At 47.1% G+C, this 15,504-nt stretch overlaps 1 protein-coding gene and 1 long non-coding RNA gene across 19 annotated transcripts in view; one reads left to right on the forward strand and one right to left on the reverse strand.

Moving 5' to 3' along the window:
* Positions 1-8,888: 8,888 nt before the first annotated feature.
* Positions 8,889-10,650, reverse strand: LOC135424352 (uncharacterized). The gene is made up of 2 exons (XR_010435171.1): positions 10,306-10,650; positions 8,889-9,695 (listed from the first exon to the last, which is right to left on the reverse strand). It is a non-coding gene; the product is annotated as an uncharacterized LOC135424352 (long non-coding RNA).
* A 190-nt stretch (positions 10,651-10,840) lies between these two features.
* FBRSL1 (fibrosin like 1) overlaps positions 10,841-15,504 on the forward strand; it is a 508,094-nt gene continuing 503,430 nt past the window's right edge. For 14 of the 18 annotated variants that reach the window (XM_064675512.1, XM_064675523.1, XM_064675507.1 and 11 more), the window contains exon 1: positions 10,843-11,824. In XM_064675512.1, coding sequence (XP_064531582.1) covers positions 11,531-11,824 — 294 coding nt within the window. In that variant the 5' untranslated portion in view covers positions 10,843-11,530. Of the gene's footprint in view, positions 11,825-15,504 lie in introns of all 18 variants that reach the window. The other 4 variants (XM_064675509.1, XM_064675520.1, XM_064675526.1 and 1 more) reach the window with 2 other exon arrangements.

Consider the following 15,504-nt stretch of genomic DNA (forward strand, 5'->3'; position numbering starts at 1 on the left):
GGGCACTGCTCCATTACAAGTTTATTACTGGCCATGTCCTGCTATTTTGAGAGTCAAAAGCTCCACTAAAGCATCTTTATTTTCTGCTAGGCCAAATCGGGAATAACCCCAAAACTGGAGGAGAGGGAAAGAAAACAAAATTCTCAGGCACAAATAATTGAGCTGTTAAGTAGCACTGGGGAACTCTTAGATTAGAAAGCACAAACAGAATTTAATGATCATCCAAAGATACAAGTGTGGAATCATCTGAATTCCGACTTTGGACTAAATTCTTTGAGAGTTTGGGGTCCTTTGTTTCCAAGGTCTGAATTTCTACTACCTGTTTTAGCAGTAATGCTACTGGTGATGCTTTTCCCCTTCCCATAGTAATGTCTTCTTTAATTTGTTTTCTCTAATCTGCTGCCTTCATGCTGCTCAGTGTAACACAGAAGTTTAAGCAAAATTTCACTGACTCCAAAACCTCTTCCTTTGGTTTAATCACAGTTAAAGAAGCTTGAGCAACAAGCACACAAGGGCTACCTCAACCTCAAGTATAAAAAAAAAAAATAAAAGGCTGAAGAAGTACATTTAGTCCATCAGAAATCTGTCAGGCAGAAAGCAAATGGCTAAATTCCTAGAGGTGGTTTCTGCTAACAGAGCAGCTGCTCAACCCCAGCCATTTCATTACTTTTGCACTAAAGGGTCCTAGGGACGTCCTTTTTGAGGTGTAGGCAATTCAGAGAGCTGAGACATCACTGTAATTTGGCCTATGAAAAACGAGTAGGTGTTCACAGTTCATTTCCCAACAGGGAAAGTCGTGCTCATCACAGAAACCATCCCCATGCAGAGCGCTCAGAGCCGCCCTGCTCAGCAGGCACACCCAGGCACCAGCTCTCACCACACGTGAGCCAGACACTTTGGTTAGCAACACTCTCAGCAAAGCACTTTTTTTTCCCAGATCTACAGTCAGGTGAAAAAAAATATAGTGATCTTATAAGTAAGTAAATAAAACAACCAGCAGTAGGCTCCTGAAACCACAAAACAAATTGAAAAGTATGAAATATTCCCGAAGAAATCCCCTGCTCCCAGTTCAACTGGAATAAAAACACACTGAGAGAGTCATAAACAGAAAGCAGAAAAACTCAAGGATGGGGGGAGAGAGAGGATGCAGAGCTAACAAAACGTTGAATAAATGGAATAAAACGTGCTGCTGCTTATCAGAGTGAGTAACACCAGCTGCGGTCAAAGGGCAATGGCTGGACAGGACGTGGTATTTTCACATTCCTGCTGTGAGCAAAGGAGAGGGCAAGGCTTGGGAACAACAGAGCACCAGCTCTTGGGATTCCAACAGTCAGTTATGAGTCTACACAGGGATTCTGCCTCAAACCCACGCAAAGCCTTAGAAAACCTCAGGCCCCCTCTAGAAGACCATTAGACTGATTTCTGCTTGGAAATTGCCAAAATAAACCAAAGTCAAAATTAGCCATGGCTGAGTCCAATTTCACCTTGATTAGTATTTACATAACACGCAGGGAAACACGAGAAGAGCACATAAATAATGTACTGTTTGTTGCAGACCTCTCAGGAGGAGCATTCTCAGCTCCACTGTTGATCCACAGGCACACACCAGCTCGCAGAAAACCCAGATCCTCCCTTTCTGCACAGAAGCGAAGTCCCAGAAGCTGAGTCACACAGGTTGGGGTGCTTTGCTGCCCCAGAGGGTCCAGCAGCCAGGATGCTGCATTCTAGAGCCTCACATGGAAAAACACTGATGGTGGGGAGTTTCCAGATCTGGGTAATTTAGAAGACATTCTGCATTTCCTTAACTCCTTTCTTTCTAGTGGACTTGACATTTCTGACAACACTCCCAGGAAATGTAAACTTGGGAGATGCTTCTTGTTGACTTCTTCCTCCTGTTGCAGTACCACCACTTATTCACCCAGTCTTCATACAAGCTGGGGGGACTCCAAAACAAAATTATTACCTAGGGATGACTCAGTACCACCACTTTCTGAGGCAGCTGCACAATACAGTATTACTCAACAGCCACAAGCTATCTGTACCACCTATGAGAATAGTTTCTCTTCCCTATTCTCATTCTTTTCATGTTGGAGGAAGGGTTTAACTTCATACCCAGTCTATGTGGGTAAAGGTCGAGGGCACCTGGACATTTCTTCTTTTCCACCCCTCGGTGAACACTCTTAGGAAAATAATCCAGTACTTTTTTTCATTTCAGAAGACATTTCTACTTAGCTTAATCTGAACTTTTGGAGTTTTTTTTTTAAATCACACCATAACCCCCTACCACACTGCTCCTCAAAGCACCTCAGTCGAGCAACAGCTGTACCTGATCCTGGTTTGCAGCTTGCAAGGTCCTGGTGAGCATCTGCAGGCATTCAAGCCCAAGTGATGAAAAATGGTGCTGTGGCAAAGCTAACAGGTGGTTGGAACCTACAGTGTTCCTCTGCAGGTTTACAGCCCTAAAGCTAAGGAGCTGAGGATATTACTATCAGCAAGAGGCAGCTAAAGTGCCCAACGCAGCAACTATCCCCTGGTAAGACACCTGTACTGAGCCAGCAAGAGAGGTAGCTCAAAGATTCAGCATCACTACTTTCCTGATGTATCAATGTCTCCTAAGTTTGCAGCAAATGAATGTCATTTCCAAGTATACTGTGTAGGAAAGATTGCTTAAAATTAATTAGCTTAGTAACAATGGCCTGTCATTATGCTACTAAGTCACCAGCATGAGCACATAAGTTACAGTGACAGCTCAGGGTATGAAATAAGTGCCTTTATATTGAAATTTGCAAAGTGCTTAGCAGTCAAATGCCAATCTATTCACTTCTGGTAATATTGCATAGTTTCCTCTTAACAGACTGCTCCAAACTCCCACACAAAGATATGACTTATTTTACTACAGAGAAGTCTTTCTACTTCATACACTGTCCGTGCCCAAATATAGAAAGCTTTTTAAAGTGCATTTATTTGTACAGTGTTGATTCATTCCACATCAAGACGAACGTGAGATTTGGAACATGATATTAAAAAAGCTGCAGGTAATGGAACAAAAATTCTCTCTTGGGTGACTTAGCTGGGGATGCACAATAAACCCAAGGTAAGGACCAGATTTTGAGGGGCAAGAACATCAGCAGTTCCCACATTCAGCACTTTACAAGATTTCCCCAGTAGAGAAGGAAACAGTTATTGCTATAATTATTTCATAGTTCCAGTCAGCTGCATTCAGTTGTACTGTTATATTCCAATGGCAGGAGAATGGAATACAGTAAACTATAAATATCTGTCAGAATTCCTTTGAAAGGACAACAGTTAATTGCATAGCTTGATCTCCTGCCGTGCAGAGCTTGCATTTCAGGTTAGAAAGGTACAGATTGTTATTGATTTAATTCTCTTGAAACATGTGTGGTATAAAACTGTTCAAAAGACTTATGGGGGAGAAATATATGCTTCCAAAGGAAGTCCTATAGCACAAGACCGTGGCGGGTACCTTCTTGTAAAATGCTTTCTGAAATTCAATACATCCCCTTCCAAAGGCCCTCACAGCCCTCTCAATTAATTGAGGCTCCTTGCCTCTTTTGCAGAAGCAAAATTAAATCAGTGAATCAGATGAAGAAAAACAAAAGATTAGCAATAGCATGAGGTGCATGTGAAAAATAATCCTCTGTGTTAAGAATAATTCAGTCCTTATTACACACTCACTCTTAACAGAGAGTGATCCATTCCCACCTTTCCTGTTTGCTTTTTATTTAGCTTCCATTCTGCTTTTCTCTTTGCCAAGTCATTGCAGGCAGTCACGTTTTTGACTATTACAGTCTCCTAACTAGCTTTGAATCCACTTCTGATTTGGCTGGTGCAAAGCTGGTCTGAACCACCCAGAGACACTAAGACACACAATCATGCAGTAATTTGTTAAGCCTTGTCCATTCTGAGAATAAATTTCCCATTGTAAGCACAGACAGCAGTGAGGGTGAAGCCCTGTTTAACACTTGTCCAGCTCATCTACTTGCCACGAAGGGTAACTTGACCCAGTGTAAATTATGCATCACTGTGATTTTGCCAGCCTATGTTAGTGCTCAGCCTGCTGCTGGTACAGAGAGAGCAAAAATCCCCACTGCAGGCAAGCCTTTATTAGCAAGTTACACAGCTACTAGTACAGTCCTTGCTTCCAGATACTGTAATTAAGATGACACATCTTCCTGATGGTTGCTTTAAAGAGACAAAATATTAATGGAAGAAACACTGCAGAAATGTTTTAGCACCTGTTTATCATGACCATGTATTAAATTCCATTTGCACACCCCGCCAGCCTTTATTAGGAGAGCTCTGCAAGTTGCAGACTGCCAAATATATCTTCTCTGAGTTAGTTTTCACTAGCTTTTCCCTCACTTTCCAAACTTAGAACAGAAAATATATTTACAGTCCTAATCTTCAGGTTTCCCAGAGTGGGTAGGTGAGGATTTTGTTGTTTGCCTAGATTTTTTTTTTTCAATTATTTTTCTTCTTTGAAGTATTAACTGATTGATAATATACACTGAGGGATTAAAATGAACTGTATTACTTTAACAGATTTAATAGTAAATTGAGCACAGCCTACGAGACACTTGGAAACAGAAGTAATTTCTATCCAAGGAAAATTTCCAACATTGGTAACAGTTGCACCTAATAAAGCTGATTGAGAAGATTTTCACTTTTATTCACCCCTAAACACCCTCCACCACACGACACCCTGAGCACTGGAGATGGAGGCTATGCACCAGCAACGTCCTAAAAGCAAGTAAAAGAATCGTTAAATAGATCACTGAGCCCAACAGGATTTAAGCACACCTAGTCAAGCAAGACACAGCATCAGCCAGAGATCATTATGCTGCAGGGCCCACGACAGGCACGGCAGTTTTCAGGCTTTACCCGTCGGAAGCAGGAGGCAGCACAAACCCTTCGAGGCTCAGAGCCTCCCAAAATCCACCCCACGCCATGCAAATCCCGGGCAGGGAGCATCCCACTTCCCAGGGCTGCAGGCAGGAGTCGGAGCCTGCCCACGTGGAACAAGTTCGACAGCTAGAACCTGAGGGAGATCAGACAGGCAAAAATACAGGCAACAGCCCAGGCAGGAGAAGGGCGGGGAGAGTTTTACTGAGATGAAGTAGGCAAGAAAGAATCTCTGGGGGAGAAAAAAAAAGAATCAGAGAGAGATTTAAGATAACAGACAGTAGCAGCAGACAGGATGAAAACGGGGAATTCTTCCAACAGATTTTTACCACACAGAATCTCAGGAAGCATTTGGGCTCACCATGCCTAGGTGAGGAAGACAGCCTGCTGAAGACATTATGGGAGAGGAATACTGGGCTTTTGTCTCTGCAGCTCCATTTCTACGGTTTAAAATAAGGATAAAGATAATAACATCCTGTCCTGAAACAATTTCAGGAGCTAAATAGAGTATACACAGTCAAGTAAAATTAAGCTATTGTTATTAACTGTCACCTTCTCTCACCTGTGATATCAGATGAAAAAGACGGTTTCTCTGAAGAAAAAAAAAAGCATCATAAGAAGTACCATTCACACTGCTATTACCCATAATAACATAAACCCTCAATATCTGACTATTACAGATGGACTTGAACTCCTTCTCTTTCTCATTAAAATAACCTCTCCTTTGCCCACTCGGAACAGAGACAGGCAGTTCCTTTCTTACTCCCTGGCTGCAGCACAGCTGAGGCTGTGAGCTGAGTTGGGATGTAGGCAGGAGGGCTGAGAGCCCCAGAGCTCCACTGCTGGGCTGGGGAGGGAGGCTGCACCCTCTGCCCCCTCCCTTATGACTTCTCAGACCAGCAAAATCACCCCATGTGGAAGCAGTTAGTCAACGAGGGAGGGGCAGATCCAGCCCTCCGTGCACCGATTGCAAACGCACCCTTCCTCCCAAAGGCAAAAAAAAAAAGAAAGTGTACTTGAACCCTTAGAGCAGATAGGCTGAAGCTGATTTATTGGGGTGATTTAGATCTGTTAAAACAAATTTAATTTTGAATACAATTTTATATCAATTAACAGAGTCTCACAAGTGTAGCCATTAAGGAATCTCTTTCCAAAACCAAAGCCAAATATTCAAGATTTATGAGACTGACTTGCCATATTGGAAGTAACTAATTATTCGTAATGATTCTTTGTACTCTGACAGTGATTATGTATTTTCAGTGCAAATGACCATGATGAAGCAAGTGATAAAGGCAGTCCATGTTTGTGGAAGGGACACCAAGCCTTTAAGGCCTGATCATTTTAGCAAAGTATTGGGGTAGCAGGGGGAGAAACAACAGAAAAAAACTAAGCTCAGTGACACACAAACCAGCTTATTTAATGTCCTAAAGTGTGTTCTGGTGCATGTCTGAGCTGCAATGAAAGCCTGTGGTCTCTTTTTATTGCCTTAAGCAATTCTGTATTCAGTTTATTTATTCTGACCTTTTGCTTGTCCTTCCACCTTGGACATGACAGTCTTTAACAGAGCAAAGCCTTGCAGACTCAGCTTGCAGCGTTTGCAACAGATTGTGGAGTACGTTTGGGGCGAGAGGAACAATGCAAATTTGGAGGCTGATTCTCATTTGCACTGAAGTTTTTTCGCCTATCTCTGATGGCACAGGGCAGAAAAGGTACAGAAAGGTACAGGATGAAGGAAATGTCCCTGGCTTACTGTGCCCTGATTAAAGTACCTGGGAATCGAAAATGACAGTTCTGCAGGGACTGGGTAGATTTTCACATCGCCTCAGGCTACGGAGAACACGAAAGCACCGCCTTTCTCCTCTTTTCACAACTTCCAGTCCTGCCCCAAACACAGGAACACAGTAAAGGAGAACAAAGTCCCCATTCCAGTGAGGTGTTCAGTGCCAGCAAGGTTAATGTCCAGGGGCAGGCTCGTGGCAAGAGCAGTGCCATGTTTACTGCTATGGAAGCTGCTGCTCTGATGCCGCGCTCGCTCCAGCCACGAACAAGGGTCTAATTTCTGATCCTCAAAAAGCAAAGGCACAGCAACTCGGTCATTAAAATCTGCAGCAGCATGCATGTGATTAAAATGTTAATGTCAATATTGTAATCAAGGGGCTGACTCACAGGACAGCTGGTAAGAGACTTGATCTGTATTGCTTAGCCCCGGTCACCTGATGCACACCAGGGTTAGGGAACGGTTGTGCCCCATCACATGGCAGGGATTGGCATTCACTGGCTCATGTGGTGAGCTGGAGGCTGGAAAGGGACAATCAGATCAAACCCAGGCACAATATTGATAAGTTCAGCTGCGCCTGCACTCCAGCGAGAGGAGAGCTTTCCGATACACTTCCCTGGAATCACCTGAGCTGCAGCAAAGGCACTCGAGTGTCTCCTGCCCACCTGCAGTGCTGCTGCTGGGCTGTCCTGTGCCCTGCTCTCACCCACCCACCCCTCCTGCTTTTGGAATTTTCTGTGCTAGTTCCTATCTAGCTGAGTTTTAGACATCTAAGCCTGTGGTAAATTTTGCCCGGTGTTGTCCAAGCACCAAAAGAGCTATAGTCTGCAAAGCTTCTTTTCAGTAAATTCAGGATTAATGAAGAAGGCCTCTCTATTGTTGGAATGTCTAATACAATTATCCACTGAATGAATGGACTAGGCAGCAGAGGAGGGCTCCCAGGTTTGTGGCGGGGAATTGTCTGTTTTAACATCCATCTGTTTTCATTCCCTCTGATCCATTATCATTCACCTAGAGTTATAACATGATGAATATCATTGTGTGGAATGCCATTTGATGCTGGGGGGGAAAAAAACCCACTGCAGGTCTGCCTTCTATTGAAAACGTGAAATTGCCTCGGTGGAAGGAAAGGCATGATTGATTCCGAGATGCTGTTCCAAGCAGAGGCATCCTTTCCCACGTGGACTGCTTGATTTTGTTAATTCCTTTGGATGACCCTGCTGCCGAATCTTGAAATGAAATATACATATATACAATAATGAGGATAGCTATGGACAATCACAGCGCTGATGAATTTGTGGAGTTGATTCAAGAAAATAATAGTATTCACAACTTTCCCCAGAAGGCACCTTTGGTTTATGTTCACAGTGACATTAAACTCCTGTACGTAAACACCTAAGCGGGATGAGAATCTTGATGACCCTGCTGATGGGAAATAAAGAAAGGCACTTTACAGGCAATTTCCACTGTCCTTGTTGGTCAGCAAATTTGGAAGTGAATGAAAAAAAGAGAACTAGAAATGCATATTAATGATGGAGGGCCTAAAGCACAATGGGACCAAGATGAGCACTACCAAGAGAAATTGTTAAAAATGTCACAGTTTTTTAATGATTTACCCTTGTGATTTACTTATAAGAAACATAGAAATTACCTTTTAAATTAAAGGACAGGCTCAAATGTAAAAATAACTTACTGAACTCAACATAAATGCTTCTTTCTAAAAAGTGACTTTTAAAATATTGGTAAAGCAAATACAATTGTTAAGCTCAATCCATTGTTTAACTGGGTGTATCTGAACTCTAGATCTTTCATTAACAACCATTGCCTGGATCCTGGTTATGCCTTTAAAACACCATACAGTTAAAAAAAAAACATTGTACTGTCCCTTAGAGAAACAGGAGAGAAAATACCCTTTGGTAATTCCCAGTCCAGCAAACCCAGGGCAGATAACTGCCTGACTCCCTGCTAGCCTGTAATTACCCGAGGAAGCAGCTAGACTTAGCTATCTTCCTTCTTTAATTGGCACGCAAAAGATTATAGGATTTTATTAGGACACAAATGACACCGATACGAGTGTGATTGAGGCATGCAATGCATGACTGACTATTTGCATTAAGAGGCTTTGCACCACACATGGGATTTCTACCTTTGGTTTTAAATGGCTTAAATTTAAATGACGTTTCTATGCTACATTTTAAGAGGATGATATTTATTTTAGCACTTGTCTATGTAAGGTAGGGCAAAGCTGCTGCCAGACACCAGAAACTCTTCTAAAAGAGCCTGTTTGGGCCAGGTGGAAGGAGGTTAATTTTTGACTGCTCTGTTGGTGCAATTAGGTCAGGAACACGGAAAAACAGAGGAAAGGTGGACACTGAAGTGCCCACACCAAAGCCTTTGGCAGGTGTGTTAGACACCACTCCAGCCTGCCACTGCTGGAGGCACCAGCCCGAGGAGCCACCATCCCTGGTGGACTGAACTGCAACACAGGTGGGAGCAGGTGGCAGGAGACTTTTTGGCTTCCCTCACTTCCACGGCTCCCAGTAACACTGAACCTCCTCCATGGATTCCTTCCTTTGTTGATGAATCTCGGTGGACTTCTTTAGGTTTTATTTCACAACATCCTTCTAACGTCTCTCACATCCAGAACTGGAGGCTTCTCCCCAGGGAAGGAGAGAGCAGCTGAAGACATAAGAAATTAAGCCAAGTTAGTCCAGTGGAGCAAAGCCAGCCCCACACAAGGAAGGGAGTACCCAGAAGTGATGGTAACGTGCTGCAATATCTGACTGTGTGCAATAAAAGATGATAACAGGAGGATTAAGTCCTGCTACCATTGTGATACGTAGGATGGTCAGTGCTCGGTGCTGGGGCCCTGATCCTGGCACACCTTCCTCGGTGCTGTCCCTGGGACTGGGCACTGCACAGCTACTTGGCTGGCCACCAAGCTGGCCCCTGTCCCAGGTGAGTGCCCAGGAACCAAGTACTGGCCGAGGTGACCCTGGAAAGAGCCTGAAAATGCAGGGAAACAAGAAGGAAACTACAGTCCCTTCCTGCATTGCGGAGCCCAAATGAAACCTCAGTGAGTGGATGGATGGTGAGCAGGGGGTACTGAACAGGGTCTCCTGCCTCCACCTCCATGAGTCTTAACCCTTGGTTGCCTTACACTGCTCCATGTCCCACCTATAGCTCTGGCTGCTCAGCCCCTCTGCTCTGCACTCTCATCACCAACTCATCCCCTGATTGTCCCCTAACTTGGCCCCTGACCCATAGATTGCTCCCCGGCTCGTCCCTAGCTTTTGCTACGTCCCTCAGCTCTTCCTGTCTCCCCCTGAACCCCCAACTCGTCCTTCAGCCCACCCCTAATACCCCAGTTCATCGTTTAACCCTCATCCCGCAGCTCGTTCCCTGTCCTTGGGTCACCCTCTGACCCCCAGCCTGTCCCTCGGCTCACTCCTCGCCCCTCGGCTCAGCGTTTCAAACCCAGCCCATCCCGCAGCCCATCCCGCAGCTCATCCCTGGTCCCACCGCTCGCCCCTCCACCCGGGCCAGCCCCTCTCCCGCCCCGCGGGGCAGCCGGGGGTGCCCCCGCTCCATCCCCCGGGGCTCACCCGGCCCCGCCGGCCGAGAGCGGGGCAGGGGGGTCCCGGGGCCGGGAGAAACTTTTCCCGAGGGCGAGGGCGGGCGGCGGCGCCCCCGGCCCGGGCTGAGAGGAGGCGAGGCGGCGGCGGGGCGGGAAGGAGGAGGAGGAGAAGGAGGGGGAAGGAGGGGGGGCCGGGGGCACGGCCGGGCCTGCGCCGGGGAATGACGCGCAGCTGGCAGCCCTGCTCATGCGCGGCCGGCCGGGCGGTGCTAGCGCCGCGTCCCAGCTCGGGGAGAATGGGGCGGCATCCGGGCAGCGCCGACTGAGCGGCTTCTGGGGGCCGGGGCTGCGCCGCGCCGCGGGCGGCCGGGCTGGGGCGGGCGGGCGAGCGCCATCCGGCAGCGGGCGGCGGCGGCGGGGGCGCCGCGCCGCGCCGGCGGGGGGCTGCGAGCCGCCGGCGGCGCCCGGCGAGGAGGGGTCGGCGGCGGGCGGCGGCGGCGGCGGCGGCGGGCGGCGGGGGCTGCCCAGGGATTGTCTCGCTCGCTCCGCGGCAAGAAAGTTGGGCGGCGAGCGCGGCGGCGGCGGCGGCCCCCCCGGCGGTGCGCGGCGGCCGGAGCGGGGCCCCGGAGCGGCGCTGCCCCCGGGGAGGGGGCGCCGCGCCTGGATTATCCCGAGCTGGGTCGAGCCTCCTGGATCTGCCTCTCTCCTCCGCGCCGAGTGAATCCGAGGTGTCCTCGTCCTGATCCAGATAGATCTACCCCCCCTTCTCTCTTTTTTTTTTTTTTTTTTCCCTCCCCTCCTCTTCCCGTCGCTGCTTTTTTTGGGGGGTGGGGGGGGGCGGGGGGTGGAAATTTGTCAAGGTCATTCCGTGGATTTAATATTTTTTGTGTGTGTGTGCCGCTCGCCCCACCGCCACCGCCACCCAGCCTTGCTCTGTGGATTATCATCGCCCTGGATCCGAGGCTCTGAACAGCAGGATTTTTTTTGTTGTTGTTGTTGATTTTTTTTTTTAAATTATTATTATTATTATTTTTTAAGGGCTCCGGGGTTTGGAGAGGGGAAGCGGTGAGTTGGAGGGGGGGCGACTTTTCTCTACCCCCCCCCCGCGCCCCCCCACTCCCACCCCTCTACACCCCCCCCCCCCCGCGCCCGGCCTTCTCCCCCCACCTCTTTTTTTTTTTAATTTTTAATTATTTTTATTATTATTATTATTATTATTTTTAAATTTTTTTTAATTTGCTTCTTCTTCGGCGATGGATGGGAAAATCCGGCAGAGCCGGAGGTCGAGGTCGCAGCGGGACCGCGTGCGGCGGCGGGAGGCGGCGGCCCGCGACCCGCGGAACCAGAGCCCGTCGTCGGGCTCCGAGAAGGAGCCGAGCCCCGGGAAGGAGAACGGCGGCCAGAACTGCACCGCCCCGCGGGGCCCGCCGCCCGCCGCCCGCGCCGCGCGGCCCCCGCGCCGCCGCCGCCGCGAGTCCAGCTCCCAGGAAGAGGATCTGATCGATGGCTTCGCCATCGCCAGCTTCAACACCCTGGAAGCGCTGGAGGTAAGAGCGGCGGGGGGCCACGGGGGGCTCTGCCCTCCCCGCGGGGCGGGGGCTGGGGCGGGGAGGGAGGGATGGGGAGGTGGGGGGGGATGGAAGGAGAAGAGGAGGGAAAAAATAAAATAAAATTGAGAAGGGAAGCGCGCGGCTGCTGAATTTTGCAAATGGCAATTAAGGTGCATTAATCGTGGTGTCGAGCCCCCCGGGGGGGGGATCCCGGGGCTGCCGGGCCGGCCCGGGTGCTCGCGGCTCCGCTGGCAACTTGGTGCCCCCCCTCCCTTCTGCTCCTTCCCTCCCCCGGCCCCCTCCTCTGCCCGGCTCCGGCCGGTGTTTCGCCTTCACTTCGGGCAAGTCGAATGTTTGTTTGGGGTTTTAATTGGCTGCAAAATATTCCTGGCGTGTTGGGATGGTCCGGCATTGTTGTGAATGGTGGAGCTTCCCCCCCCTCCCGCCCTCCTTCCTCCCGCTCCCCCCTCCTCCAGCTCGGGAGTTTGTGTTTGCGTTGCCAAAATGTTACTTTATCTGTCTCCGGAGATTGTTAGCAAATGGCTAGTGTTTGACATTTTGTGGAAAAGAGATGTTTAAATGGATAATAATCCCTCGGTTGTAATTCCCATTTTTGAAGTAATTGAACAAATTCTTCATCTCTTGTTGACTGTACATATTTTTCTGGTGTTAATAGGCTGGCAAAAAATATTGCTTGTCTAACTTATTACAAACAATATTTGCTGAGCAAATACTGTCTGCCTTGTCTGAGCTAAGTTAAGCAGAGCAGGAAATTTAATATTTTCAGAGGGGCATTGACAAACTATGACTTTGGCTTTTGATTTTTGTTTTGTTTGTGTACAAGGGGAAGAAGTGAGTTGTCGAGAGGAAGCATCTAACAAGTTGCTTGGTGGGTGTAATAACTTGAATTCCCAGTCAATATGAGCAATTGGTGCTTTTGCCCACTTTCCTTGACACACTGTGATAAAAACGTGGGCAAAGTTTTGGGTGCTCTCCCTACTTTGGATTTCCTGCCACCTGTGTGTCTATAAACCAGTGGTACAGTGGTGAAGAGTTCTGCTCAGGCTAATGAATAGTCTCAGATTTGCCCTGGGATCTTTAATGTCTTTGGCTCAGACTTTGAGGTCCCATTTTGTTTGAGGGCTTTGCTGCTCTCCAGCCCACCCCTCCTGCCCTGCAGGCCTCTGGTGGCATCATGGTTATCTGGAGTTTTTCACCTGTAGAACTGACCTCTCAGAGTCCCAGAGATGGTCCCTGTGTGCCCACAGGGGTGGCCTTGGCCAGCTGCTGACATGTCAGGGCCTGCTCAGAAGGGGCATTTAGTCCAGTGGTCCCTGAGCAGCCCTGGGTGTGCAGGTACCAGAGGGGGAAATGGTTTGTGTTGGCTTGGCCGTGGCTGTTCCCTGGCTTTTTGCAGGGTGTTGTCCTAACAGGAAAGCCAACTACTTTGTCCATGCAGAACTGATAATGAGCAAGCAATCTGCTTTCATGTGCCTCTAAGCCGAGCCCTAGACCTGTCTGTATATTGCTTTTTTTTTTTTTTCTTGGGCATGCTCTTAGTCAAATATGCATCAGCAGATAAGTCCAATTAAACCCCTGAGTCTCTGCTGAGCTGTCAGTGAAGAAAGTAAAATTCATCTTCCTGCAGAAATTTTCTACCATGATGAGCACATCATCAGGAAATAGAATTCAAATGATAGTGCAGTCCCTCCAGGCTGACGGGGAAAACTCTGGGCTTTTCAAGTGGGATGAGCCTTGTTATTGAATCACCCAAACCGTAACCTTGATAATAAGGCTCACAAGGGCTTCTACCCTTGTGACCTTAAACTTCTGCTGCCCCAAGGTACTTCTATCTGTGGAAGCACTTCTGGTTTTTCTTTAAAACAAAAATCCACAAAACAATCTTTACAAAATAATTGACTTTCAGCTGTTGCAAAATAGTTGTGTATCACCTGCCATTGACCGATTTCTACTGTATTTGCCACCATGCAAGTGAACACGTGCACCTCAGAGGGAGAAGTGTGAGCAGAATTCACCTGTTTCACACTAGCTGGGTGTGTTGTATTCGAGGTTGTTGTATTCTTGGCGAGTCCTAATGACCGTGTGCATTCCCTAAACCCCTCTAACACTAAAAAGAAGAAAATGCTTAGTGTTGTGTGGATTTGTCCATGCAGTGCTGCCTTGGACCAAGGGTGATGTCTGGCAGGTGTGATGCAGCAGCAAGGGAAGGGAATTGTTGAGGCAGAATTACTTTAAAGCAGTATATGCTCATGTAAATAACCAAAATTGCAATTTTTTGTCATGTGGAGCTGTGTTCTCTGGTGAACTTGAGGGCAACAGGTGGTTTTCTTCTGCTTTGGAGGAAATCTGTATTTTGGTGTGTATTTGTTTTTCAAGAGGACTTAAAATCTGCTGTAATGATATTTTAAAAATAAATAAGAATTGAAGCCTTCTGTGTTCATGAGGGGGGCGAAAGTATAAAAGTGAGTACACAACCTAAGGACAGTACTGAATGAAGAAAGTATTTTATTTAACTTTTTAATCCTAAAAGGAGCTTTTGTTGCATATGTGGTGGTTCATTGTGGTGTTCTGGGTTGGTTTGTTGCTTGATGTTACAGTGATCTGTGATTACGTGCAATAGACTAAGCTTTGGGCTTCCCCTTGGAAATTAAATTTGTCAATATTTAGGTAGAACTTAAGGGTAGAATCATTTGGGAGAGGTAAGGTGGTTTTTGGTTTGTTTCTCTTTATATCTCAAAATATTGTGAATTCCCCTTCCCTACTGAAGTAAATTCTCACTGCTGGTGTTCCTGTAAATAAAGGGTGCTTTATAGAATAAATACATATATTCTTCATTTGTGTTGACCTGGGAGTGTGGGCAGTTAAGCCTGAGGGATGGCTTTGAGATCTCTGTTAGCTCTTTGGTGAGAATTTCAAGCATTTTGGATTTTGTTTTAACTCATGTGGCAATGTTTACTTTGGCAGTTGTCATCTGAGAATCATGTTTCTTGTTTTGGCCTTACTTGTGACTTGACTTATGTATCTCTGATCCTACCATCTTCCAAATAAAGACTGAGTTGATTATATATATATTTTAAATTAAGGAAAAAAGAATAAAAAAGCCCACAGACAAACAAGCAACAGCCTCTTTCTGTGCATAAGAAGTTAAAACTTCCCCTTTCCCTTCCTTCCCTTGGATCTTCATGTATAAATCCAGCTCAGGTTTCACCCAGGTTAAAGCTGAGGTGTGTGTAGTGGTGTTTTAGGTTTTTCATATCCAGTTGCTGATCACGACTTTGGACTTAACCTGGGAACTTGGTTTGCTCTGAGCTGTTGGCTTGAGGTGGTCGGCGAGATGGGCAGCTCCTGGAAAACCAGCAGGACATGGTGCTGCCCAGGAGATGGTCCCTGTGGCAGGAGTCAGGAAAGCTGGCTGGGCTGAGCCCCGGGGGATTTCTGCCGGCCTCCCGAGATGAATGGTATGGATGGGAGCATGTGTGTATATTCATTATGTTCAGATGAAGCTGCTAATTATTCTTGAAGGTGATTGGTGAATCAGAGCGAGAGAATCTAAATGAGTGAGTCGGTAGTTGAGGGCTCTCTCTGATCATAGCTGTTCCTTTCAAGTATGAAAAACAGCGCTAAAAGGGAACTTCATCAGAATGTTAATGAATGCG

This window comes from Pseudopipra pipra, chromosome 18 (genome assembly GCF_036250125.1).
Source record: "Pseudopipra pipra isolate bDixPip1 chromosome 18, bDixPip1.hap1, whole genome shotgun sequence".
NCBI lineage: Eukaryota > Metazoa > Chordata > Aves > Passeriformes > Pipridae > Pseudopipra > Pseudopipra pipra.